At 46.3% G+C, this 24,098-nt stretch overlaps 2 protein-coding genes across 2 annotated transcripts; one reads left to right on the forward strand and one right to left on the reverse strand.

Annotated features, from left to right (window-relative positions):
- Nucleotides 1-854: 854 nt before the first annotated feature.
- LOC135374267 (uncharacterized) lies at nt 855-8,864 on the reverse strand. The gene is made up of 20 exons (XM_064607260.1): nt 8,747-8,864; nt 8,369-8,439; nt 8,143-8,249; nt 7,565-7,672; nt 7,233-7,318; nt 7,107-7,158; nt 4,142-4,213; nt 3,995-4,066; nt 3,848-3,919; nt 3,703-3,774; nt 3,556-3,627; nt 3,409-3,480; nt 3,262-3,333; nt 3,115-3,186; nt 2,968-3,039; nt 2,821-2,892; nt 2,674-2,745; nt 2,527-2,598; nt 1,057-2,451; nt 855-981 (listed from the first exon to the last, which is right to left on the reverse strand). The coding sequence occupies exons 1-20, from the start codon at nt 8,862-8,864 to the stop codon at nt 855-857; spliced, it is 2,928 nt and encodes a 975-aa protein (XP_064463330.1).
- A 1,253-nt stretch (nt 8,865-10,117) lies between these two features.
- Nucleotides 10,118-18,833, forward strand: LOC135374263 (uncharacterized). The gene is made up of 9 exons (XM_064607256.1): nt 10,118-10,234; nt 10,759-10,817; nt 13,234-13,427; nt 13,843-14,013; nt 14,101-14,175; nt 14,685-14,801; nt 14,928-15,044; nt 17,687-17,776; nt 18,755-18,833. The coding sequence occupies exons 2-9, from the start codon at nt 10,762-10,764 to the stop codon at nt 18,790-18,792; spliced, it is 858 nt and encodes a 285-aa protein (XP_064463326.1). The 5' UTR covers nt 10,118-10,234; nt 10,759-10,761; the 3' UTR covers nt 18,793-18,833.
- The last annotated feature ends 5,265 nt before the right edge of the window (nt 18,834-24,098 follow it).

Genomic DNA, 24,098 nt, shown 5'->3' on the forward strand with positions numbered 1-24,098 from the left:
CAGCTATAAACATATATACACAATGCAGCTATATACATATATACAATGGATCAAGCATTCTATATGCTACTGGATATTTTCATTTCCTGTGGCACTTCTGACAAAACCATGGTGCCGAACTTCCTAGACTTCGTTTGGGTATACGCACACAAGCGACGTTGTACCACAGCAAGCAACCATCACACGAGACACACTCCTCATCTAAAACATCCCTACATACATTACACTTCCATATTATATTTGACCTTTTGGTGTCGACAACATTACAGACTGCATCCCAACCGTCAGCTGTGAAATATTTCGATATATCACTAAGGTGAATTCTGTCGTCAAGAACAACTTCCGACACTCTGCTTGGAAACACTTCCACATCCTCCTCCCCTGTAAAAATTAAAGGTGCACATGTCAAAATGTAAATCTCATTTGGCAGCTGAATGCAGGTTAGAAAGAACATACTTCCGACAGGTACTCACCCAATAAGGTTCCTCTAGACAGTGCCCCTTCCGCTTTGCATTTGGACACGAAGCACTCCAAGACTTTAAGCTGTTGTGTCTGTAGTGGAAGATCAAAAAAATCCGACAGGGCCACACTTTTTAGCCTTTCTCTGAAGAGCACTCTTGGTTTGGCAATGCTCTGTGACACCGTTGGTACACTTTGATGATCCCTGTGGCACATCATCAGTGGAAACAGCTGCACATGGTGTGCTACCAGTAGCTTTTCTTTTTCTTGGCAAGCCAATGACTGTTTTCGAGGAACCTTTTGGGCGGCCACGGACTTTCATCTGTACAGGCATTCTGATTCTGTCCAGTGTGTCAGCAGGGGTAGCATTGCAAACCATTAAAAGAACGGGTGCACTATGAGATTATTCTCAGATGAGTGGAAAGTGCGTTTGGGCAAACATGTGCGTACCTTGAAGGACCGGCAGCCACGAGCTCGGTCAGAGTGGCATCAGAGGAGGCAGCAACAGGGAGCTCACAGGGCCTATAGAGAATAGATGCACTATGAGACGCTATTCTTAGATGAGTGGAATGTGCGTTTGGGCAAACATGTGCGTACCTTGAAGGACCGGCAGCCACGAGCTCGGTCAGAGTGGCATCAGAGGAGGCAGCAACAGGGAGCTCACAGGGCCTATAGAGAATAGATGCACTATGAGACGCTATTCTTAGATGAGTGGAAAGTGCGTTTGGGCAAACATGTGCGTACCTTGAAGGACCGGCAGCCACGAGCTCGGTCAGAGTGGCATCAGAGGAGGCAGCAACAGGGAGCTCACAGGGCCTATAGAGAATAGATGCACTATGAGACGCTATTCTTAGATGAGTGGAAAGTGCGTTTGGGCAAACATGTGCGTACCTTGAAGGACCGGCAGCCACGAGCTCGGTCAGAGTGGCATCAGAGGAGGCAGCAACAGGGAGCTCACAGGGCCTATAGAGAATAGATGCACTATGAGACGCTATTCTTAGATGAGTGGAAAGTGCGTTTGGGCAAACATGTGCGTACCTTGAAGGACCGGCAGCCACGAGCTCGGTCAGAGTGGCATCAGAGGAGGCAGCAACAGGGAGCTCACAGGGCCTATAGAGAATAGATGCACTATGAGACGCTATTCTTAGATGAGTGGAAAGTGCGTTTGGGCAAACATGTGCGTACCTTGAAGGACCGGCAGCCACGAGCTCGGTCAGAGTGGCATCAGAGGAGGCAGCAACAGGGAGCTCACAGGGCCTATAGAGAATAGATGCACTATGAGACGCTATTCTTAGATGAGTGGAAAGTGCGTTTGGGCAAACATGTGCGTACCTTGAAGGACCGGCAGCCACGAGCTCGGTCAGAGTGGCATCAGAGGAGGCAGCAACAGGGAGCTCACAGGGCCTATAGAGAATAGATGCACTATGAGACGCTATTCTTAGATGAGTGGAAAGTGCGTTTGGGCAAACATGTGCGTACCTTGAAGGACCGGCAGCCACGAGCTCGGTCAGAGTGGCATCAGAGGAGGCAGCAACAGGGAGCTCACAGGGCCTATAGAGAATAGATGCACTATGAGACGCTATTCTTAGATGAGTGGAAAGTGCGTTTGGGCAAACATGTGCGTACCTTGAAGGACCGGCAGCCACGAGCTCGGTCAGAGTGGCATCAGAGGAGGCAGCAACAGGGAGCTCACAGGGCCTATAGAGAATAGATGCACTATGAGACGCTATTCTTAGATGAGTGGAAAGTGCGTTTGGGCAAACATGTGCGTACCTTGAAGGACCGGCAGCCACGAGCTCGGTCAGAGTGGCATCAGAGGAGGCAGCAACAGGGAGCTCACAGGGCCTATAGAGAATAGATGCACTATGAGACGCTATTCTTAGATGAGTGGAAAGTGCGTTTGGGCAAACATGTGCGTACCTTGAAGGACCGGCAGCCACGAGCTCGGTCAGAGTGGCATCAGAGGAGGCAGCAACAGGGAGCTCACAGGGCCTATAGAGAATAGATGCACTATGAGACGCTATTCTTAGATGAGTGGAATGTGCGTTTGGGCAAACATGTGCGTACCTTGAAGGACCGGCAGCCACGAGCTCGGTCAGAGTGGCATCAGAGGAGGCAGCAACAGGGAGCTCACAGGGCCTATAGAGAATAGATGCACTATGAGACGCTATTCTTAGATGAGTGGAAAGTGCGTTTGGGCAAACATGTGCGTACCTTGAAGGACCGGCAGCCACGAGCTCGGTCAGAGTGGCATCAGAGGAGGCAGCAACAGGGAGCTCACAGGGCCTATAGAGAATAGATGCACTATGAGACGCTATTCTTAGATGAGTGGAAAGTGCGTTTGGGCAAACATGTGCGTACCTTGAAGGACCGGCAGCCACGAGCTCGGTCAGAGTGGCATCAGAGGAGGCAGCAACAGGGAGCTCACAGGGCCTATAGAGAATAGATGCACTATGAGACGCTATTCTTAGATGAGTGGAAAGTGCGTTTGGGCAAACATGTGCGTACCTTGAAGGACCGGCAGCCACGAGCTCGGTCAGAGTGGCATCAGAGGAGGCAGCAACAGGGAGCTCACAGGGCCTATAGAGAATAGATGCACTATGAGACGCTATTCTTAGATGAGTGGAAAGTGCGTTTGGGCAAACATGTGCGTACCTTGAAGGACCGGCAGCCACGAGCTCGGTCAGAGTGGCATCAGAGGAGGCAGCAACAGGGAGCTCACAGGGCCTATAGAGAATAGATGCACTATGAGACGCTATTCTTAGATGAGTGGAAAGTGCGTTTGGGCAAACATGTGCGTACCTTGAAGGACCGGCAGCCACGAGCTCGGTCAGAGTGGCATCAGAGGAGGCAGCAACAGGGAGCTCACAGGGCCTATAGAGAATAGATGCACTATGAGACGCTATTCTTAGATGAGTGGAATGTGCGTTTGGGCAAACATGTGCGTACCTTGAAGGACCGGCAGCCACGAGCTCGGTCAGAGTGGCATCAGAGGAGGCAGCAACAGGGAGCTCACAGGGCCTATAGAGAATAGATGCACTATGAGACGCTATTCTTAGATGAGTGGAAAGTGCGTTTGGGCAAACATGTGCGTACCTTGAAGGACCGGCAGCCACGAGCTCGGTCAGAGCGGCATCAGAGGAGGCAGCAACAGGGAGCTCACAGGGCCTATAGAGAATAGATGCAATATGAGACGCTATTCTTAGATGAGTGGAATGTGCGTTTGGGCAAACATGTGCGTACCTTGAAGGACCGGCAGCCACGAGCTCGGTCAGAGTGGCATCAGAGGAGGCAGCAACAGGGAGCTCACAGGGCCTATAGAGAATAGATGCACTATGAGACGCTATTCTTAGACGAGTGGAAAGTGCGTTTGGGCAAACATGTGTACCTTGAAGGACCGGCAGCCACGAGCTCGGTCAGAGTGGCATCAGAGGAGGCAGCAACAGGGAGCTCACAGGGCCTATAGAGAATAGATGCACTATGAGACGCTATTCTTAGACGAGTGGAAAGTGCGTTTGGGCAAACATGTGCGTACCTTGAAGGACCGGCAGCCACGAGCTCGGTCAGAGTGGCATCAGAGGAGGCAGCAACAGGGAGCTCACAGGGCCTATAGAGAATAGATGCACTATGAGACGCTATTCTTAGATGAGTGGAAAGTGCGTTTGGGCAAACATGTGCGTACCTTGAAGGACCGGCAGCCACGAGCTCGGTCAGAGTGGCATCAGAGGAGGCAGCAACAGGGAGCTCACAGGGCCTATAGAGAATAGATGCACTATGAGACGCTATTCTTAGATGAGTGGAAAGTGCGTTTGGGCAAACATGTGCGTACCTTGAAGGACACGAAACACGCTCTTTCTGTAAATAGGAAACAGAGGCGTCGGTTCGTTACCGAAAACACTATCGAAATGGTAGCCAATTTCCTCCGATCTTTGCCACTACACGGTAACTGTGCAACTGCAGTAAAAGGGCTAACGTGGACGAGAAATAATGAAGCACTTGTGCCAAAGTCGTATTGCAGTCACAATCTCACACTGAGCCTCACTGAGATCACTGGTTCCAGCCTCAGAACATCAGTTGCCAGCAAATGCAAATCAGCAAATGCGGGGAAAAGGCCTAAACGCCACTCCTAAACAGCGTAGGGAAAACGCTACATATCGGGGAAAAGGCTTAGGGCGACTGGTTAGGCCTAAATCACAGTCTCACCGCACAACCTTTCGTGTGGTACGTAACCGTTACTGGGCGTAGGGTGTAAGCTGGAAACTGAAGTGGACTCACAAGCAAGTGGTTCTGCAAGTGGAACCATTTGCAAATAGGTCCCAAAGTGAAAAAGCATAGGTAAGTGGTTTCCAAAGTGGAACGGCTTCCAAGTAGATTTTAAAGTGGACAATTTTTAAGTGGTTTCTCAAAGGGGTATTTGTTTCATAACCGACTTGTAAGTGGTTCCACTTGCAGATATTTTCCACCTGAGTTAGAGCTAATTAGGATCCCCCACGTTAATCAGCACACTCCAGTGAGTCATTACACTAATTAGGGAGCATCTAACTCATGTCCAGACCAAGCTGTGAGTTGTGGGCAATGAGTCCATACAAAAATAGATAAAAACAGAGTGGAGAGAAACAATTTATTCGAAAATCAACGACGCCGTGGCGAAGAAACCCCTCCGGAACGTCCGAGTGACCGTGCCTGCCATGTTGCTTGTCGGGCTTGTTGGCACCCGGTAGTTGCAGAGATCGAAGACAGGTGGCCATTTAGTTGCAAGGCATCACACCGGATGGGGCCACCATCATAGCTCTATGCGAGAAAGACAGAACAACAAGATACTAGCAGCAGGTAAAATTGCAACACTGCTCAACAAGTCTAGCCATGCCCGAGCGTGGGGAAAAGGCCTAACCGTCACTCCTAAACAGCACGGGGAAAACGCTACATATCGGGGAAAAAGCTTAGGGCGACTGGTTAGGCCTAATTACAGTCTCACCGCACAACCATTCGTGTGGTACGTGACCGTTACTGGGCGTAGGGTGTAAGCTGGAAACTGAAGTGGACTCACAAGCAAGTGGAACCATTTGCAAATAGGTCCCAAAGTGGAAAAGCATATGTAAGTGGCTTCTGAAGTGGAACCACTTCCAAGTGGTTTCCAAAGTGGAACGGCTTCCAAGTGGATTTTAAAGTGGACAATTTTTAAGTGGTTTCTCAAAAGGGTATTCAAAAGGGTATATAAAGGGTTCTTTGCGCATGGTTATTTGTATAAAGGCAGCGCGCACTGCGCTCGCGTCATCAATACGTAAAAATGTTCAGCTACTACGCGTTACAAAATTGTCCCCGTATCCACGCTTTTTGGGAAGAAGTGGAGAATGAATGTTTGAACAAGGAGAGTCCCCGTAACGAGCTCGTAATCACTGCGTTTTGCTACGTGATAGACGTGGTAGGCTTTGGCAGTATAGGAGAGGTCTCGCCAAGGCCGCTGCAGGAGATGGCCGCTGCAAGAATGTCTGTATGACGTTTCCGGACGGACCCCTGGGACTGATGAGCAAATTTTGAGCTCGATCAACACCGAATTCAACTACGTCTCGGCAGACATCGTAGATCTTCTCGCTTCTGCCATTCCTCATATTAAAGGGGTTGTGAATCCAAATCCAAATATTACACAATATCATGTTTGCAATGTAGATTTATGGGTGCCAAACATCTCCGTCGAAACGCTTTCACGCTGCGCTCCCGCGCCACAGAGTCCTCTACGGCGCTTTGAATATGAGAAGATCCTTTCACTCTTGGCTCGTCTCCTCCTCGCCCGATCTCGGTATGTCGCAGTAGCGAGCGCGCCACGGAAATGGGGAGTTCCTGCCCTCATGACGCCGCCTGTAAACAGGGACGCGGCGAGCGCTGGGACGCGACGCGGCGAAGTGAAATGAGCTGAAGGGCTATGATGTAGAGCCATAGAGCTGCTGGTCAAGGCGTCACACCGACTTCCCCCACTGTCTTCCCGCCGACTTCGTGGAGCTGCCCGGCACCGTTTGGCGCCACGGTCGGCAGGGGTCTAAAAAATTGGGGATTTTTAAAACTCTGTAGCACAAAAAATAGGAGGTTGGACCTTGTGTACGAAGTGCATGGAGTGAGGCGTACAGACTCTGCCAGAGACAAAGTTCTATCCGTGTAGTTTCTCAACCCCTTTAAGTACGCCCTGCAGAAGCAGCAACATTCGCAAGCGGTCTACATCGTGAACTTTGTCACTGATTTATTGCAATACCGTTTGGTTATCGAAATGCAACGCATTAAACAGTCCGAATAACTTTGATGAGACTCTGTGTTTTTTTCACTGAACCATCTTCATTGAATACATACAAAGACGTCTCTTGGGTTGGTCGATAGATGCCTGCACCCTCCCTGACTTGCCTCAACAGAAAAGGCCAGAAAAGGTATAGGGAATCTTCATCGCAGCGTCGTCATTATGCGGGTCACGGTACCAGAACGATGACGGAACGGTAATTCTTTTCATATACCCATTCCGCTACCACACTGCCATGATGACCCGTGCTTCTCCAGTCTGCGAGAGAGAGAGAGAGAAAGAGAGAGAAGTATATCTCTACTAGAACTTTTATTCTCGATTATATGCCCGTGCACGAAGGACTTGCTCTTTGTTTCATGGTCACTCGATCCCTGACGACGACGACGCTCTGGGGCTCTCTTCCAGGTTTTCCGATGCTGCACAAAGAGAGAGAGAGAGAGAGAGAGTACTATCGTAAACCTATACACGTCAAAGCACCATCACAGCGTACCGTATTCGCTGCTTTCATAAGGGAAGGAGTCCACGGCATCCACAAGATAGTGCTTGTCGTCGTAGGGGACCAAGCTCTTCTTGACTCTAGAAATGGTGTACATTGTTTGCTTTATACTCTAGATGGTGCACTGCTTCTGAGAGACTGTCCTTCCGTTGAATAGAGAATCTCGGTACGCTTCGTGCAATAAATGTTTCCTCACCACGTGTTTCTTGACTCCTTTCGCTCTCGCGATCTGTTTGTGTGTCCCAGCCAAGAGAATGCTGTACATTTTGGCTCAGATGGCTACGACTTCTTGAATAACACCACCTCCCGTCTCATCTTTGAAGTACCCCATCTGATTCGCGTGCTCGTCGTTGAAAAGTGGGTGGTCCGCGGGGTAGGAGGACAGATCCAAGTCGTCCTCAATTTTCATCAGCTGCTCTTCCAGGCTTTCACACCTGAGAGAAAAAAAAATTATGCTGTCCGTATCGCTATAGATCAATTGCACTGGACACGTCAGGCGAGAAAAGAGCGACTCGTAGATGAAGCTGTACATTCGGACTTTGGATATCTCTAGAATGGCAAAGCCCACATATAGGGGTGCATCCATTCGATGCGACGCTGTTTCATTTCGTACAAGAGGCACTTGTCACTCAGAATGAGAAAATGGTGACTGTCGACGGAGCTAGCTTTTTGGGGTGCGCTTTCTTTGTCGTAGACTATAGCATACCTTTTCATTCGGCTCACATTTTGTAGCGTCTTACTGAACGTACTGTTCGACATGGTTTTGTACAGAAGTCGCTCAAATTTTGTGGTCGCCGCATTCCTCAACGCGACGTTTCTCTGCACGAAGGTTCTCAAAAAATTGTCTCGGCGGAACGAGATGATGCTGTGAACATGTTTTATTTTCTTGCCCAACCTCACGTACAGAGCGAGCAATGCATAATGAACGACGATGCATTCTTTGTCATTGCACGTCAGCAAGAGTTTCTTTGTGAGAGGGGTGTTCAGCTCCAACACGTGTTTTAAGTCTCGCTGGTAGGGGGAGAATTCATTCTCGTCCACGCACCTGTGTTTGGGTGCCAGGGGAAAATCCCTGGTGAGCGCGTGCAGTTCTTCGGGATACGACAAGTCTGCCACGTACACTAACCCACTTCCGAATCGTGAGGAATGTTGACAGAATCGATCCCGCTCCACCTCGAAGGATCAACGCACTCAAAACCACCTGTTGGGAAATGGAAACTCATCGCGTACTGGTACAAACTGTTCACGTCGAGGTACTGGATAAAAGTCTTTTCTTGCTGGGGGTCGTAACCGTCGCTCACCTCGTGATTAGCCCGACAGTATCTGTGGAAGCTGTTACAAATGCCTCCCCTGATTCCCTCTCGATCGTTTCCTACATCTCGCGATCGCTCATAAGCTCGAGTTTGACTCTGGTGAGCCTCAGAGGGCTGCCCCACGCGTAACTGGCGAGGGACACGGTACGTAGGATATCCATCCCATCCGTCTCTAGCGCAATTTTTCTGAAATACAGCACGACGTCGCAGAGGTGAAGGCGTCGAGCGTGATGTAGAGGTGCGTGTAACCGCCGAAGTTCTTACAGTCGAACAATTCGAAAATGTCTAGGGCGTACTGATAGTCCTCGTCCATGATCTCTTGGTCGTTCAGGTCACTTTTGAAAGCTTCCTTTGACAGTAGTCCGGGGAAATTGTACGCTTCTAAACTCTCGACGAAGGTGTACGGTTAAATGCCCTTCCTGAGGAGGCGCCAGAAACGGTCACCATACATTTGACGGGTACAATGAAACGCACGCTCGCCACCGCTGGCGAGGAGGGTTTCCACAAGGTTCTACAAGGACAGGTTGAAAAACTGCGTGGTACCGCGGAAATGAAGATCGCCAATTTTCAACCCTGTTATCTTTTCCGTATTCGAAGCTAAGGTCCACGACTCACCCAGATTTAGAACGTGCAAGTGGCAGAGAAGGGAGCTTAAATCGTATTGCAGGTTGTGCACGCACACGACGAGTTCTTAGGTGTTATGACACGTAAGGTTACACGTATCACACAGCGTCGCGACAAAATTCGAAGAACCGGGCTCTACGAAGCGACCCAAGCAAGCAATGGCCGATGGCCAATGCTTGGCAAAGCATCGGCTATTGCTCGGCCAGCCATTCATTGGCCAACCAACATCGAAACAATGTTGGCCCCATCACGACACAACAATGATTGGTATCAAATCGGCCAACCAAGGTTGGCACAACGTTGGCCACGCCATGGCAAGACATCGCTTGGTAAGAAGTTGGCCAACCACGATTGGTACAGCGTTGGCCACGTCATGGCAAAACGATGATTGGTAATAAATCGGCCTACCACGGTTGATTAATTAACTTATATTGATCACGTCATGGCACAAGAATTCTTGGCACGCAGTCGGCTTGAGTGTTTGAAATATTATTTTATTGGTCGTGCAATGTATGACGGCGGTGAGTTATACAAAAGGTCTGCCATGTTTTCAACAAGAACAACGGACCAACTCTGCGAGCTAACAATGCTGGTACTGCGAGTTGCACGGAGAATGTCACTCCTGTTGCACAACTCCAATTCGATCACAACTCGCGCTGATCACAACGACAAAACGACAACAACACACTTCGGCGCCATTTGTATTTGCCGCCATGTTAGCAGGTTACAGCACAGCAGTTCCGCCGTTTTGATATTTGACATCAACACCAAAGGCCGCAGAAAAATTTGGTATTAACTCCGCTGCCGATTCCATTCTTTATCGGTAATGTTATGTATTTTACAAAAAGCAGTAACTATGCTCTTGAGATACAGTTGACGAACCTGAAAATTCGGTCCAATCCAATCCAATCCTGCTTTTGTTCGGTGGTGGTTGTGGCGGTTCATTCTGATGCTTCTAATCGTCTGTTACTCGCCGTCCTGTGTCTATTTCTCCTCGTTTTAATATCTGCCCGTGTTCCGACCAGGTTCCCATTGCTTCATGCGACGGTACGACGCTGCGTAAGTACGTTTTGTTTTGTTACAGGTTGCACAGATCTGTGTGCTACGCGAACCTAAAGTGCAGAGGTCGACGCGCTGGTTCTTCCTAGTTCTTCTGTTTCCCTTTTAATATACGTATGCGTACTTCGTTGGTGTTTCCATTATTATACTTCGTAAACCTTGACCACTGGTCTGCATGTCGATGCTGATATCGTCGGAAAATGGTGAACAGATATTTTTGTTTTGCTGGTTGCCGCCTTATGGTTTTTGGTGGTTGCGGATTCCAAATGGGCATTCAAGCTGCTGTGGTATATTGGCCTGTGCAGAAGGTGCTGTGCTGCGACCTTTTATGACAAGTCGAAATAGTTAACCGCATGCGTTTCGCCTCGGAGCGTCTTAAGTTGACTGCGTCGACAAAAATCGAAACATTACGCACGTTTCGGTGCACTTGCACGTTAGACATTTGTTGTCATGCGAAATCTGACCATACATCATGTCATATCATGTTTGGTAACTGATATCGCTTGAATTCCTGCACACTGTAGGTCATGGAAGACGAACTGGTGACTGACGGCGGGCCGGTTGCTGTGGACGCCAGAAGACGGTAATGTCCCATAGTTACCTACATTCTTTCAACCAACTACTTTCGCAAGACATGGATAGTGACGAAAAGAAAGAAGGCAAACGAATTCGTCGAAAACAACTGCAGCGCATAGCAAAAGAAACAAAGGCTTGTGTGGCCTTTGTTGAGTCTTTTTTAAATGTGCAGTCAGATTCACCCCTTCCTGCAGCACAGGATACAACCACTTTGTTGCCTGTTGCACAGTGCAGTCCCCCAGATGTCTGTGACAACCCTATTGTTGAAAGCTTTTGTGCTACGGCAGTGTCAGAGTCCCCTCATGCACTATTCCACAGTCCCGCGAGCCCTGGTCCTTCAACATCAGGATACCAAGGAGGTTTGGAACAGTTTTCTCCGGTAGGCTTCACACGCAGTGATATTTCATCCTGTAGTTGCACTGGGGATGAGCCTTCTTACACTAGTTCCTCAGATAACAGTGAGTTTGAGACAGAGCTGCCACAAGAGACAAATTGTGTGTCTCGTCTAAAGTGTTGGGTTGTAAGAAACAACATCCCGAGGGGTGCTGTGGATGAACTGCTACATATATTCAGCGAGAGAGTTCCAGAGCTGCCAAAAACATGCCGGACACTGCTCAGCACCCCCACAAGCACACCTGCTCTTGCCATGGGTGACGGCGAGTATCTCCACTTTGGGGTGGAGACCCAACTGAGAAGCAAGCTTGAGGCGTGCCACCTAGTGCAGCAGGGTACCATAGAAATCTCCATCAATGTTGATGGGTTGCCACTCTTTAAGAGTAGCAGCACCGGGTTCTGGTGTATCCTAGGTCTGCTTCACAGTTCCACCTGCGATGCGTGCAGCACAGTGTTCCCGATTGGAGTGTTCTGTGGTAGCGGAAAGCCTCCACTTAATGACTTTTTAAAACCGTTTGTAGAGGAGATGGACACTTTGACAGCTAGTGGCTTAGAGTTCAACGATGTCACATACACTGTGACACTGAAAGCAGTGATATGTGATGCTCCTGCACGAGCATTCGTAAAAGCTGTAAAGGGTCCGAATGGTGCCTATGGATGCGAAAAATGCACTACTGAGGGTGAGCACCAAGGAAAGAGGGTGTTCCCACACTTGAAGAGTCCCTTAAGGACAGATGAATCATTTGCACAGCAAACACAAGAAGAGCATCACACAGGAGTATCCCCTTTCACCCAGATTGGAATACCTATGGTGTCTGCATTTCCATTAGACTATATGCACTTAGTATGTCTTGGTGTTACGAAAAAAATGTTGGACTGTTGGGTGGGAGGGGGCCTCCATGTGAGATTGGGTCACAGTGCTGTGAGCACTCTCTCCTCCATGCTAGAATCCATCAAGGGCTATGTTCCGGCAGACTTCCCACGAAAGTGTCGAGGCCTGAAGGAGCTCAGACGCTGGAAGGCCACGGAATTTAGATTTTTTCTCTTGTACGCTGGCCCAGCTGTCTTACGTAACATTTTGAGGAGTGAACTATATCAGCACTTTTTGTGCCTGCATGTTGCAATTGCCATCTTGGTGAGCCCTCACCTCAGCAACCTTACTGACTATGCTGAGAATCTGTTGCAGTATTTTGTAGAGACCTCTATATCCTTGTATGGCATAGAGTTTGTTGTGTACAACGTACACTCGCTTATACATCTGGCTAATGATAGGCGCCTGCATGGCCCTCTCGATGGGTGCAGTAGCTTTCCCTTCGAGAGCTTCATGCAGGTTCTTAAGCGCCACATTCGTTCTGGCAACAAACCACTACAACAGCTGCACAGGCGAGTGTCAGAATTCATGGGGATAAATGCACACTCCTGTCACAACAAAAGCGTGAAAAGCTGTAGTGTTGTGCATACTTCAATCCACAATAGAGGGCCGGTACCTTCACCTTCAGGTACTGTGAACCAGTACAAGAAATGCTACCTGTACGGCTCTGTGGTGTCAAAAAATGCAAGGAGTAAGCACCTCCTGTTGAACAGTGGAAAAATTCTTTCAGTATGCAATATAGTACTTCTAGAAGGTGCTGTTAGCTTTGTGGGACGGGTATACCAAAGGCAAGAGGACCTTTACAAGTCTCCATGTCAATCATCTGTTTTGTCCATTTATATAGTTTCTGACTTAGGCACAGATCTCACTTCAGTCAAGTACACTGATGTAATCTGTAAAGGAATGTGCTATCCCTGTGACGATAAAATGGCATTTTTCCCACTGTTCCATGGCTTTGTGCGGAAGGGGTAGTGTTGCTGATGTTTCATATTTGCTGCCACTTCTATGTTCCTGTATTTTGCATATTCTCTTGTAACTCCTGATGATATTTGTGAATAAACTTCAACATGATCACCTTCATGGATCACTGTAGATAATCTCATGTACATCATGCCCACAGACTTCTTTTGCACGAAATAACATTTTCATACAATTCCAGCTTCCACGTCGTGGAATTTCGCGACAAGAGCACATACGTTATCTCGTCCTCTTGGGTCAGTCATACAGTCGCTGGGACATACGCCCACTGGCCAGAAGGGGTATCCAAACTAAAGATCAACAAGCTCATCAGAACTCATGAAGGCCCAAAAGACACGTGGACTCTCCACCATATTCGCATTCTCCACACCACAGGTGAGGGTGTGTCCTACGTGCTGCTACTGTATACTTCTACTCTCCTTTCTGTAAGTGGCTGGCGATCAGCATTCATTTGTGCATATTATTGTTGGTCGCAAACTCTCTCAACTGCAGCTTGTGTATTAATTATTGTGTGACAAAAGTGCATCGCATATGATTATTATTGGGAACATACCATGTGGGCTAAATGTGTCTTTGTGGATCATTTTGTCACAATTAACAAAAACTGCAGTTTGAAACATGTGTGAGAATTATTATCAGTATAATACGTGAGACACGTCTTTTTCTTTATAGGTAATAACTAGCTTTAAAATGTCAGTGCGACCGAAGCAGTAAAATTAGAATTTCGTTTCCATCACCATCTATCCTATTTTGCGTGCACTAACGAGCAGAAAATTAAATCCACTTTTAGATGATGCAGATGAGGCTTTCGATCTTCTCCCTGCTGCTGAGGACACCTCGAACTTAGAGCATGATGAAGAATACCGAAAAAAAACTCGGAAAACACGCAAGCGAGTTATAATATATAGTGACGAAGATGATGACGAGGAAGAGAAACAGCCAGCACGGAAAAAAAAGAAAGGTTTATACCCTTTTTCTAGTATAACAGTTCCTGTTTGTTCTGTTCTGTTTCTTACACTGTTCTGTTTAACATGTCCATAATCTGTAGGATCTCGCCACCACACACAAATAGCCCCACCTCCATCATTGCCACCCCATTTATGTAGCAGCCTCTTGAACACAGGTTAGTCGTTTGGTGATTGCCGTTGTTTATTCAACTTAGTTGCAGACATGACAAACTTATGCTAAGGTAGTGCAAATATTGGAAACATCACAGCAAAACCTCATTAATTCATATCTCAAGGGTCCATAAATAACTGAGTATCCGTCGGACAGAGTATCGAAAACGGAGTCATTTGGTTATATGTCTGAGTTATCCGAGTTTCGGAACTAACAAATTAACACTCAAAAGAGTAGAAAGAATCACAGATCATGCTACACTCACGCTTCCCGACTAGATCTGTGGTGTGGTAGCACATATCTGTGCACCCTTAATAGTAACCTGACCTCTGCACGAATGGTATCTCTGCGCTAAAGTTCCTCTGGCTTCGCGGCAAAGCGAGTAGTCAACATGGTCAGGTTCTCACCCTCATGTTTGCAACTCAAATTGTAGCGAATCCGGGCGCACTTTTGAGTAGAGCTGCAGTTTCTACGGAGGCGTGGTTGACTTAAATTTACAATTTCTATTAACAGAAGTGTCACATGTCCACACAAGCACTGGAAATGGTACCCGTGCTCAACAGCAACACCAAAGACCTTCAGAGAATTCAGCAAGGCCTGTCTTTTCAGGGATGAATTTGTGCAGCAGCGGTATGATACCGGGCTACGTTTTCATCACTATGACTTGTGTTGCACATTTCCCCCTCCATTGAAAGCAGCTAACTTTGAGTGTATAACAGTGCCAAGTGAGCCCTTCCCCTTTTGTGTCCACTGCAGCATCACAAGAGCACAGTGGCAGTGTACCATGCATACCAGGAGTGTTGTCAGCATTCGAGAGCATTGTTCCTTCCCCCCAGTGTGTGCCTACCCTACCATTATGTGAGCAACATGAATGTGAGTATTCATCAACGAAATTCAACGATATGCAGTGTGTTGTTTAATGGAGACAGGTGGCTTCACAAAGACAGCAATGGAAAGAAAACATAATTTTTCTGTCTACTATTTGAGTTACAATCAGGTGCTACTTGTTATGTAGCACGTGTTTGGAACTCAAATAGTTTCAAAAGGAGCACCAGTTTTACTTTTATCGCTCTTTGTGATGCTATCTGTTTCCACAAAAAAATTGCCCTGTATATTGAATGTCACTTTATGGGTGTAGAATGATAAATAGGGTGTTACTTTTTTTTGCTTGTACTAGGTTCCTGTTGATATTTGTTCCCCAATAAAATCAGCAAAATTCTGGTTAAACATGAATCTATCCCAAAAACTGCTTCAATTTACTGAATCCACGTTCTTCCTAAATGACGCCAATCACTTAGATGTTTGAAATTACGCGATCAAAATCAACGAAGAAAGAGAAGAGAAAGAAGGGATCAAGAAAGTGTTACTGTGTACACTGCTGTGTATGAGTTTCGGCATTATCAATGGACGTCAGTATTCTGCAATTTTGCTTCACTGCTGTACTCCTGAGCATTGAGTGAAGCACACTTTGAGGCAATGTGAGGAATGCTGCCCTGTGTGATTCCACATGACATCAGGCAGGTTGGTCCCGAGACCTCCCGGATTTTTTTATACCCAATATATGTTGAAGCCTAGCTTACGGAAAGCAATCCAGGGCAGAAATAAACTGGAAAATAATTAGGGAGTTTGCGTAAAAAATAATTGCGTGAAACGGCAATTTTGCACAGTGGTATTTTCGTCAACTTTTGAACGTTTTATCGATGGGGCCATGAGGCGCAGGGGGAAAATATTTTTGTCACGGAATATATTGGTTGTTGTTACTTTGCCGCATACTTTCTACGGTCGCAGCTGTGACAGATAATGTCCTGAAAATTCTCAAAGTCACTCCACCTGCAGATTGTCCTGCTTTTTAGACGCCTCAGCGCTCGTCTCTATGTTACTGATACATAGTGAATGTGGCATCATAATGTTCGTCATTACAACCTCTTTCTACTTGTATCATTATTGTAACAGGTTGTTAGACGACAAAGGTCTCAGGGGCGAATTGCTTAACCATGGTTCAGCAAAACTGTCAACTTTGGACGTCCATTTCAGGTATCCGCCCACTCAGTATGTTGTTCATACTGCTTACAGACATTGTTCCACGTGTCTCCCCCAAAAAAAACATCAATTTTTCTTGTGTATCAGAGAAGGGCAAAGCACAGCCAGCAACCCTGGAATCACCACTACCTCGCCAGTTTTGCCCATAGGAACAGCGCGTGCAGATGCGGCTTATCACTGTGTAGCATGGGGCAATCTTTCGAATTCACCACATGGTCTGTTTATGTGGCCAAGTAAAAAGGTATACTTTAAAGTATACTTTAAATACAGTAAAGTACAAGTACATAGAAGTGTACTTGAAGTGGTACTTAAGTACTTGGTACTTCAAGTACTGCCCATCACTGCCTGAAACGGACGTCCAAAGTTGACAGTTTTGCTGAACCATAGTTAAGCAATTCGCCTCTGAGAGCTTCCATGTTAGATTCTTGACACACATGTGAAAGATGTTAGATTCTTGATGCGAGTAGAAAGAGGTTCAAACGACGAACATAATGATACCACATTCACTATGTATGGGTAACATGGAGAGGAGCACTGAGGTGGCTAAAGAGCAGGAAAATATGCAGACAGAGTGATTTTGAGAATTTTTAGGACATTATCTGCCACAGCTGCGACCGTAGAAAGTACGCGGCCAACGAACGACACCCTGTATATTTCGTGACAAAAATATTTTCGCCCTTCGCCTCATGGCCCCAGAGATACAACATCCAAAAGTTGAAGAAAATACCACTGCGCAAAACTGCCGTTTCACGCAATTATTTTTTACGCAAATTCCTTCATAATTTTCAATTTATTTTTGTCCTGGAATGCTTTCCATAAGCTAGGCTCAACATATATTGCGTACAAAAGAATCTGGGAGGTCATCGGGGCCAACCTGCCTGATCTCAAGTGGAATCATCTCCCTGTTGTTGTTTTTTGCAATTTATGTGCACATGATGGCCTTTCATTGTCTTGTACATTGTAGCATGTGTGATTCCCCTTTTTAGTTCTTCTAATGTCACATCACTTAGCCTAGTGAGACAATAGTTTTTTGCAAACTTAGGAAGCTTAAATTGTACAATATTAACCGAAACCATATTCGATGGTGATGCCTATTGGCCTAAAGGAGACACGGACTGTACTGTGTATTTTGCGCTGACTGTGGTGACAATGGCTCAGTGAGAAGAATTTGATTACATTGTGTTAGAGAACGTAAATGTGCCAATGCTTGTTTTGGGTCATCCTTATGATATATTTTTAAAGTTGCTGCTGACTGCAATGTTTGTCACAACATAGTTTACCTATGCACGTTTCAGGACTAAAAATTTTCTCGAATTAGGCCCAAATTTTGAAAGGAAAAGTCACATGATCTTTACCCCTCAGCTAAGGGACAAAATAAAAGCAGAGCAAGTCACATCCTAAGCATAAAGGAAAGCTAGATGCAAATAATGTGGCCTCTGTTGCTGTGTCAATGCTACCTGTGCATCTAATTGCAGTATCACAAGCACGCAGCAGGAATCCATCGCATACAGCAGGCATCTTGTCAGCATTTGAGAACATGTCTTCCTCACCATGTGAATCCTCAGGTGAGTAATATGAAATGCGATACTATGTAGTGATGAAAATTAACAAATCACGATGTGTATACAGGGTGTCCTGCCTAAATGTAAAAAAATTGTAACGAAAAATTATTTTCCCAAAAATGACATGGTTAGCGGTGTTTGGCTTTGGACAACTTTTGCTGTCGTTTCATGCAACTTGGGTGAATTTTCAATTGCAGAAAATTTAATTTCTTGAATTGAACTGGAAATTGTCAAGTGAACCTAACTTTCTTTTGACAGAAGCAGACATTTGCCAAAATCCTCCACAAAGTACACTCAGTAGGATGCTCTAAGTCACTGAAATCAATTAGCAAAAGTAGGCAAAAATTGCTGCTTGGCCACGCCCACTCTCCGCAGAAAAGAAGTGATGACGGAAGAAAGATAAGGCGACAAGTTCTTCACCTCCTTACAGTTTTGGCAAGGAAACAAATCCATTAACTATCAGAAGATGAATTGAGAACCGGAGTGTAGCGTGATGTTGTCACAGTCATGTCGTCGCCTCGTTGTCGGCTAATTTTTTTTGTGCTGGAGAGTGGGAGTGGCCAAATGTCAATTTTTGCTAATTTCAGCGATTTCGAGCATCCTATGGAGTGTACTTTGTGGTGGATACACTCGAGAAGCGTTTTCGGCTTTTGTGAGGAGAAAGTGTGGTCCACTTGGCAATTTCCTGGGATCAACTCAAGAAACAAAAATTTCCCACAATTGAAGATTTACCCAAGTGGCAACAAACCACTGCAAAACTTGCCCAAAGTCAAACACCGCTGATCGTGTAAATTTCGCACAAATAGACATTTTTTATTTACACATTAGGCGGGACACCCTGTGTTTTCGATATATGTGAAGGAGGAGAATGTATCATTTATGATTGCTTATAGGGTAAACGAGAAACAGTTCTTGAGCGTATAATAGGCTGTGCTGGCACATTAGAGGTGCATTGAATCACCTTGGATGCACACTTTGCAGGGGACCAGCACCCTAGCTTGTCCCTGCAGACCCAATAACAAAGCTACACATGCGGAACATCCCCAGAGGCCTCCCCTTCTGACTCCCGCCTCGAATCCTTGGGTTAGAAAAGTTATTTTTTCTGTGAGGCTTAAAGCACCGTCATGAGTCGTATGCAGCCATACAGCATGAGTGTGCACTTACATATATGTTTGTATAAGATGCACATGTTACGGATTGCACATGTCACTGCCGCAGTATATAACAAGGTGTCTACCAACCTGGAAATCAGGGAATTGTTGGGATCTTAACATGACTTGGGAAGTGAGGGGATTGCCAGGGAAAATGTCAAAAAGCCCCTGAGTCAGGTAAAATTATTAGTGGTCACATGGGGGGGGGGGGGGGGCTGTTGAGGCCACGTTCATGGGCCACGATGTCGGATGCACTTCATCCGTTAGTGTTTTCCTACAGACAAGTGGAATGTTATTTTCAAGATAGGTCACAAGTCAGCAAGGACAAACAATAGAAAAATTGTGCTTTGCCTTGTTTCAGTAAATCGTTTAGTTTTGCGAGTGGTCTTGGATGTTAAATGGTGTGCAGCGGTGGTCTAAGAATTTTGTTGAAATTGTCAGTGAAAACCAGGAAAAGGAAGGGAATTTACACAGCACAGTTTGGTAGACACCCTGTATAACAGCTTTGGTCCTAAAATTTCACTTAAAATTTCAGGTTCTTCGTGTAGACAAGCACTTCACAAGCTACACCAAGCGATGCTAAATTTGGAGACCAGATTTGTTGGTATGGGTTGTGTGTTCAATTATTCATTTCTTTCAGCCTCTCAGCCATTTCTAACTGCTCCTATGGTCCATGTTTCGACGATACCATTATGTTGCAGTTATCCTCGGACTTCCTAAATATTTTTTCTCTCAATATTAAAGCATTTCAGATGAAGGCATTCGAACACGACAAGGAGATAATCCTTATGCTCAAAGAGTTACGGAAGCATCACATTCTCAAGCTGGCAGCAGTGCATTTGCCTGAAGGCTGCCCAGACTTGCCAGCCACCACATTTGAGCATCTTCAACAGCTTGAGGCCTTCTTGGGGGACAAGGATAACATGTTGAAAACTGTAAGTGCTGTGGGCAACTTTTATCTGTTAACCTTCATTTTCTGTGCTTATCTCTTCAATGCTGTGCTTGTGCATATATGTATACATATATATTTTTAAAGTGATCGTGCTCTCCGTGTTGACAGAATTGTGAAAATGCACTCGTGTTTTATGGTTCTCAGTTCCTTGAACTGCCATGTTGGGGCTTTACTTTTCTCAGGTGCAGTTTTTTGCCGTCAAAGGGGGTTCCGAGCCTAAAGATGCTGTACGTCAAATCCTAAAGAATCTCTTAAAGGACAGTCTGGCCATCCGATGCAGTTGGAATGGTTCTAAAGGCGAAAAGCATCCATTCTCAAAACTGGAGAACATCAGGAACCTGATCTTGTGTAAGTCATATTCCTGACTTAGAACACATGCAATTCTCCCATACCTGATAGTTAGGCTTCCGACTTTTCATATTTATCCGATAGACTCCGATAAACTCCCTCCGATGTTTTTTGCAAGACATCGGATTTATCTGATAAACTCCCGACTTTTCCAATGGCCACAGGGCGGACTTAACGTTCTTCCCGTTTCCTTCTTCCTTTGTCCCCCTTCTCCCACACCTATTTTTCGACTTTTTTTCCTGTTTCTTTTTCTTAAATGCTGAAGTGTTATAATACCTGCCTATTCAGCAGATATTTGCTTTATTTGTACACAGTACATGTGAAATTACGGATATTACACATCTGACATTTCTCCTACTTCAGCGTCTGCTAGGGATCAGTTCAGCACCATTACAGATCAACTTGTCAAGCACACCATAAAGAACTGGCTAATGTGGGCAGGTGACCGCGGTGGGGGCCGCACTGAAAGACGAAGACGGAAGGAGGCGGCACAGCCTGAAGAGGCACAGCTGTAGAGCAGCTGAAAAGGCAAGGGCACCACAGAACACAGATACGAGTCTGACACATCAGGCCACGACGTCGTCTTTTCTGCTGCTGCATTTTGTGCTGTGCTGTGACTGTTGTTTCAGACAAGGGACTGTCCATTAGGTCTTCGAACTGCATCATGGTCTAGCACCCCATGTTGTTTTACCCTTTATTTTTTATTCCTTTTTGCTTTTCTTGATTGGTTATCGTGCACTGAGAGTGCTGCACTCAGAGCTTCATACTCCTGGCAATTTGTGCCATGTTGTCATATTTTTAACATATTTTGTATAGATGATGTCATGCTGTTCTAAGTTGCCCATTGTCATACCTACACTCCCACACCAATATACAGGGTGTGTGCAGAAGAACGTGACCTACATTTTTACATGTAACTCGTTGTCTACTTAGCTGACGAACTTCCGGTGGCGCACGACGGCGTATTTATGTGGGCGAAAGCTACAAAAAAATCCTGGAAGCCATACTCAGTGTAAAAAAATAAACAGCGCGAAAACATGGGCTTCCATGCATTAGAATAGGGCGGTCATGACAGTGCATGGTAGTGCATTTCGGTCTCAGGAGAGTTATGTGCAGGCACCGCTAGGGGTACTGCCGATGAGCATCCATATGGGATATCGTTTCGATTTATGCACCGATAGCTCCCCTGGCGGTACTTGAACACAACTCTCCTACGTTCACCATGTTGCCCTTTCACATACACCCTGTTGTCCACCATGTTGCCCTATTCTGATGCACGGAAGCCGACATTTTGGTTGTTCCGTTTATTTTTTAAGCTGAGTATGGCTTCCACAATTTTTCTGCAGATTTCGCACGCATAAATGCGCCATCGTTCGTTAAGTAGGTAGGCAACAAGTAATGTGCCTAAATGTGGGTCACGTTTTTCTGCACACACTCTGTACACTGGTCTGATTTTTTACGCCCCTTCCGTTGTGCTTTCTCCTGCTTTTGAGAGTTGTAATTGCGTACAGACTAGTTTGATGATACCTTTCCCTTTTGCATTTGAGAGCTCTAATTGTGGAGGGCTCCATAGACTCTAGTCAGTTTGTCACTGTGTTTATGCCTTTTAGTAAACAAAAAATACCCTTCCCATTTTCCCTAGCTGTATGTGAAAAAGCTTAGCTTTCTTTTGCCTTTGAGAACTATAATTCTAGTCATATTATCAGTCAACTACAATCAGTTTTACTACATTTACCTGTCCTAACACTGCACAGTGTTTCCAAGCATTATAACTTAATTTGTTTTATGATTCATTTCTTGAAATCTTATAACACCAGATGTTCTGAGCATGGAGACTAGAGCATTAGTGAACAAGCAAGGTTGCCGTTTCTTATTGCATACACAATTGGTGAAAAGTGCTTTAACCTCTCCTGTTGAGACGAGTAATAAACAGTTTGAAGATGCCACGACTTGTGTTCATCACTATAAAGTTCAGGGGATTTAAAATTTCCTGTCTTTTGGAAGACAGATTGGAAGAGGGTTGGCTGGCCAGTGATTGGCAATGGGGTGGCCAGTTGAAGGGCCCTAGCAAGAAACAAGCTGGTTGGCCAACTACTGACCATGCTTTGAACAAGGTTGGCACAACACTGGCTGGCCAAGCACCGGCCAGGGAACAGATCCGTACCAAGGGCCAAGCTTGTTGGCCAAGTACTAGCCAAGCCTGGCCAGCCTGGCCAGCCAAGCTTGGTCCAAGCTTGTACCAAGCTTTTTTTGTTGCTTGGGGAGTGTGATCGTGATGTGACACCTTTTGCGTATGTTGGTTAAATTCGATTCCACAAAATTCGCAGTGCGTCGCGCTCTTCTGCACAGTGCGTTTGTCTGCACTGTCGTGTTCATCTAAAGGTTCGTCAGCGTCGTCCGTTTCAGGTATTACGAAAGGTGGACTACTAGCTCTGTTGTCGTCGTCATCTGAACGAACGACTGAACTGTTACCGAGATTCTTTATTCTAGCTTCGTGCTCTCTTTCTACGGCCACGAGCATGGCATCGATGGGGTCGTAGTGACATACGAGACAGCATGGCACTGCGGTCACACAAAATCAGTACGAGATTCCCCCTCACAAAAACAATGCTCGCTTTTCCTTGCGGTTGAGGAATGCTTGAGGCTGATGATGAGAGGGTGGGAGGAGTCCCCGTGTGTGTGTTTAGTGACAGCGGCTTGGCTTCCCGGCTACGAAACCAAAGCTGGAGGCTAATTCATGTATAACCTCTCACAATAAATAAAAAAAGGTTGTGTGTACTCTCATTCCGTCTCGGTCATGACTCCCGAGCAGAAGTTTGCCAAGGAACACGTTCGTTTCAAATCGGTCGTAGCTGTACTTGAAACGTTTTTCACCCAGTTCTTGCAAGAAGTTAAAGTGGGGAATTTTGACGAGGTCGTTCTTAAAGCTCGGCTCGCTCGCTCGGCTCGCTCGGCGCAAGCTCGGCTCGCACTTGCTGGCCGTCCCCGGAGAGCATCGAATGAGACAGATCCTAATGGCGGAATTTGTAACCCGTTAGTTCGATTGGATGTTGCCGAGAAAGTCAGACGTGGCGAGCAGGGTGACGCACAATTTGGAAGGCACCCTTTCGGGGTAAACGTTTTCAAAGTGAACGTCCAAGCTCCCGGCACTCAAACTCCGCCCTTTGGTTTCCAATCCACGTAACACGTAGATGGCTGGCGTGGTCTGAAGCCACCGCGCGTATTCCAAAAACAGGGAAGGTGCCAGCTCGTTCATCTTTTTCAAGTGTAATGTCATTTCTTTAATGTCCACCTCATAATTGTACGTTTTCTTGTCGTTGGGGGCCGACATGAGTTTAAATTCGTCGTTGTTTAACAGGAACACGATGCGAATTTCGACGGCAGGTACCATCAGGCGCGGCTGTTGGAACTGGTCGGTATTGATCTGTCCGACCAGGTTAAGAGGGGATATGAGTGAAGCGGCATCTCCGATTCACGATTTTTTCGCGTGTAGATGGCGCCACACGAACGTAGGCTCTCAGCCTGGAGGAAGCTGTAACCATTACCCTTGGTACAAATAACTCACTCCTCCGCAGGTTGTGTAGTCCCATAAACACGTGTGACCTCCTTGACTATTGAGATGCAGGGATCTCACGTCATGTTTGGGTTGCCAAGGTCAACTCAGCTACAGAAAAAGAAGGAAAGAAAGAAGGAGGTCCCAACGAACGCCAATCCTTCCCTCTTGTCCCTTTGTGGACTGCATCTGGTGACTTCTTGGTTGTGTTCTGTCTGTTCAGCTGAGACTGTTCTGTTCAGCTGTGTTGTTCGTAAACGACAAAGGTCTGAAAACAACCAGTGCCCTCCTCTCTTCGGCAGAACAAAACAAACAAATAAA

The sequence above is a fragment of the Ornithodoros turicata genome, unplaced genomic scaffold, assembly GCF_037126465.1.
Source record: "Ornithodoros turicata isolate Travis unplaced genomic scaffold, ASM3712646v1 Chromosome52, whole genome shotgun sequence".
NCBI lineage: Eukaryota > Metazoa > Arthropoda > Arachnida > Ixodida > Argasidae > Ornithodoros > Ornithodoros turicata.

Bases quoted from the DNA above. Each gene is read 5' to 3' on its own strand.
- LOC135374267 (XM_064607260.1), bottom strand. From the start codon at position 8,864: ATGGACGAGGACTATCAGTACGCCCTAGACATTTTCGAATTGTTCGAC. The intron at 7,673-8,142 runs GTACGTGAGGTT...TTTTTCTCTCAG, and splicing joins CATTATGCATTGCTCGCTCT to GTGTGAAAGCCTGGAAGAGC. The intron at 2,599-2,673 runs GTACGCACATGT...TATTCTCTATAG, and splicing joins GTGGCTGCCGGTCCTTCAAG to GCCCTGTGAGCTCCCTGTTG.
- LOC135374263 (XM_064607256.1), top strand. From the start codon at position 10,762: ATGGAAGACGAACTGGTGACTGACGGCGGGCCGGTTGCTGTGGACGCC. The intron at 14,014-14,100 runs GTTTATACCCTT...CATAATCTGTAG, and splicing joins AGCACGGAAAAAAAAGAAAG to GATCTCGCCACCACACACAA. The intron at 14,176-14,684 runs GTTAGTCGTTTG...TTCTATTAACAG, and splicing joins TAGCAGCCTCTTGAACACAG to AAGTGTCACATGTCCACACA.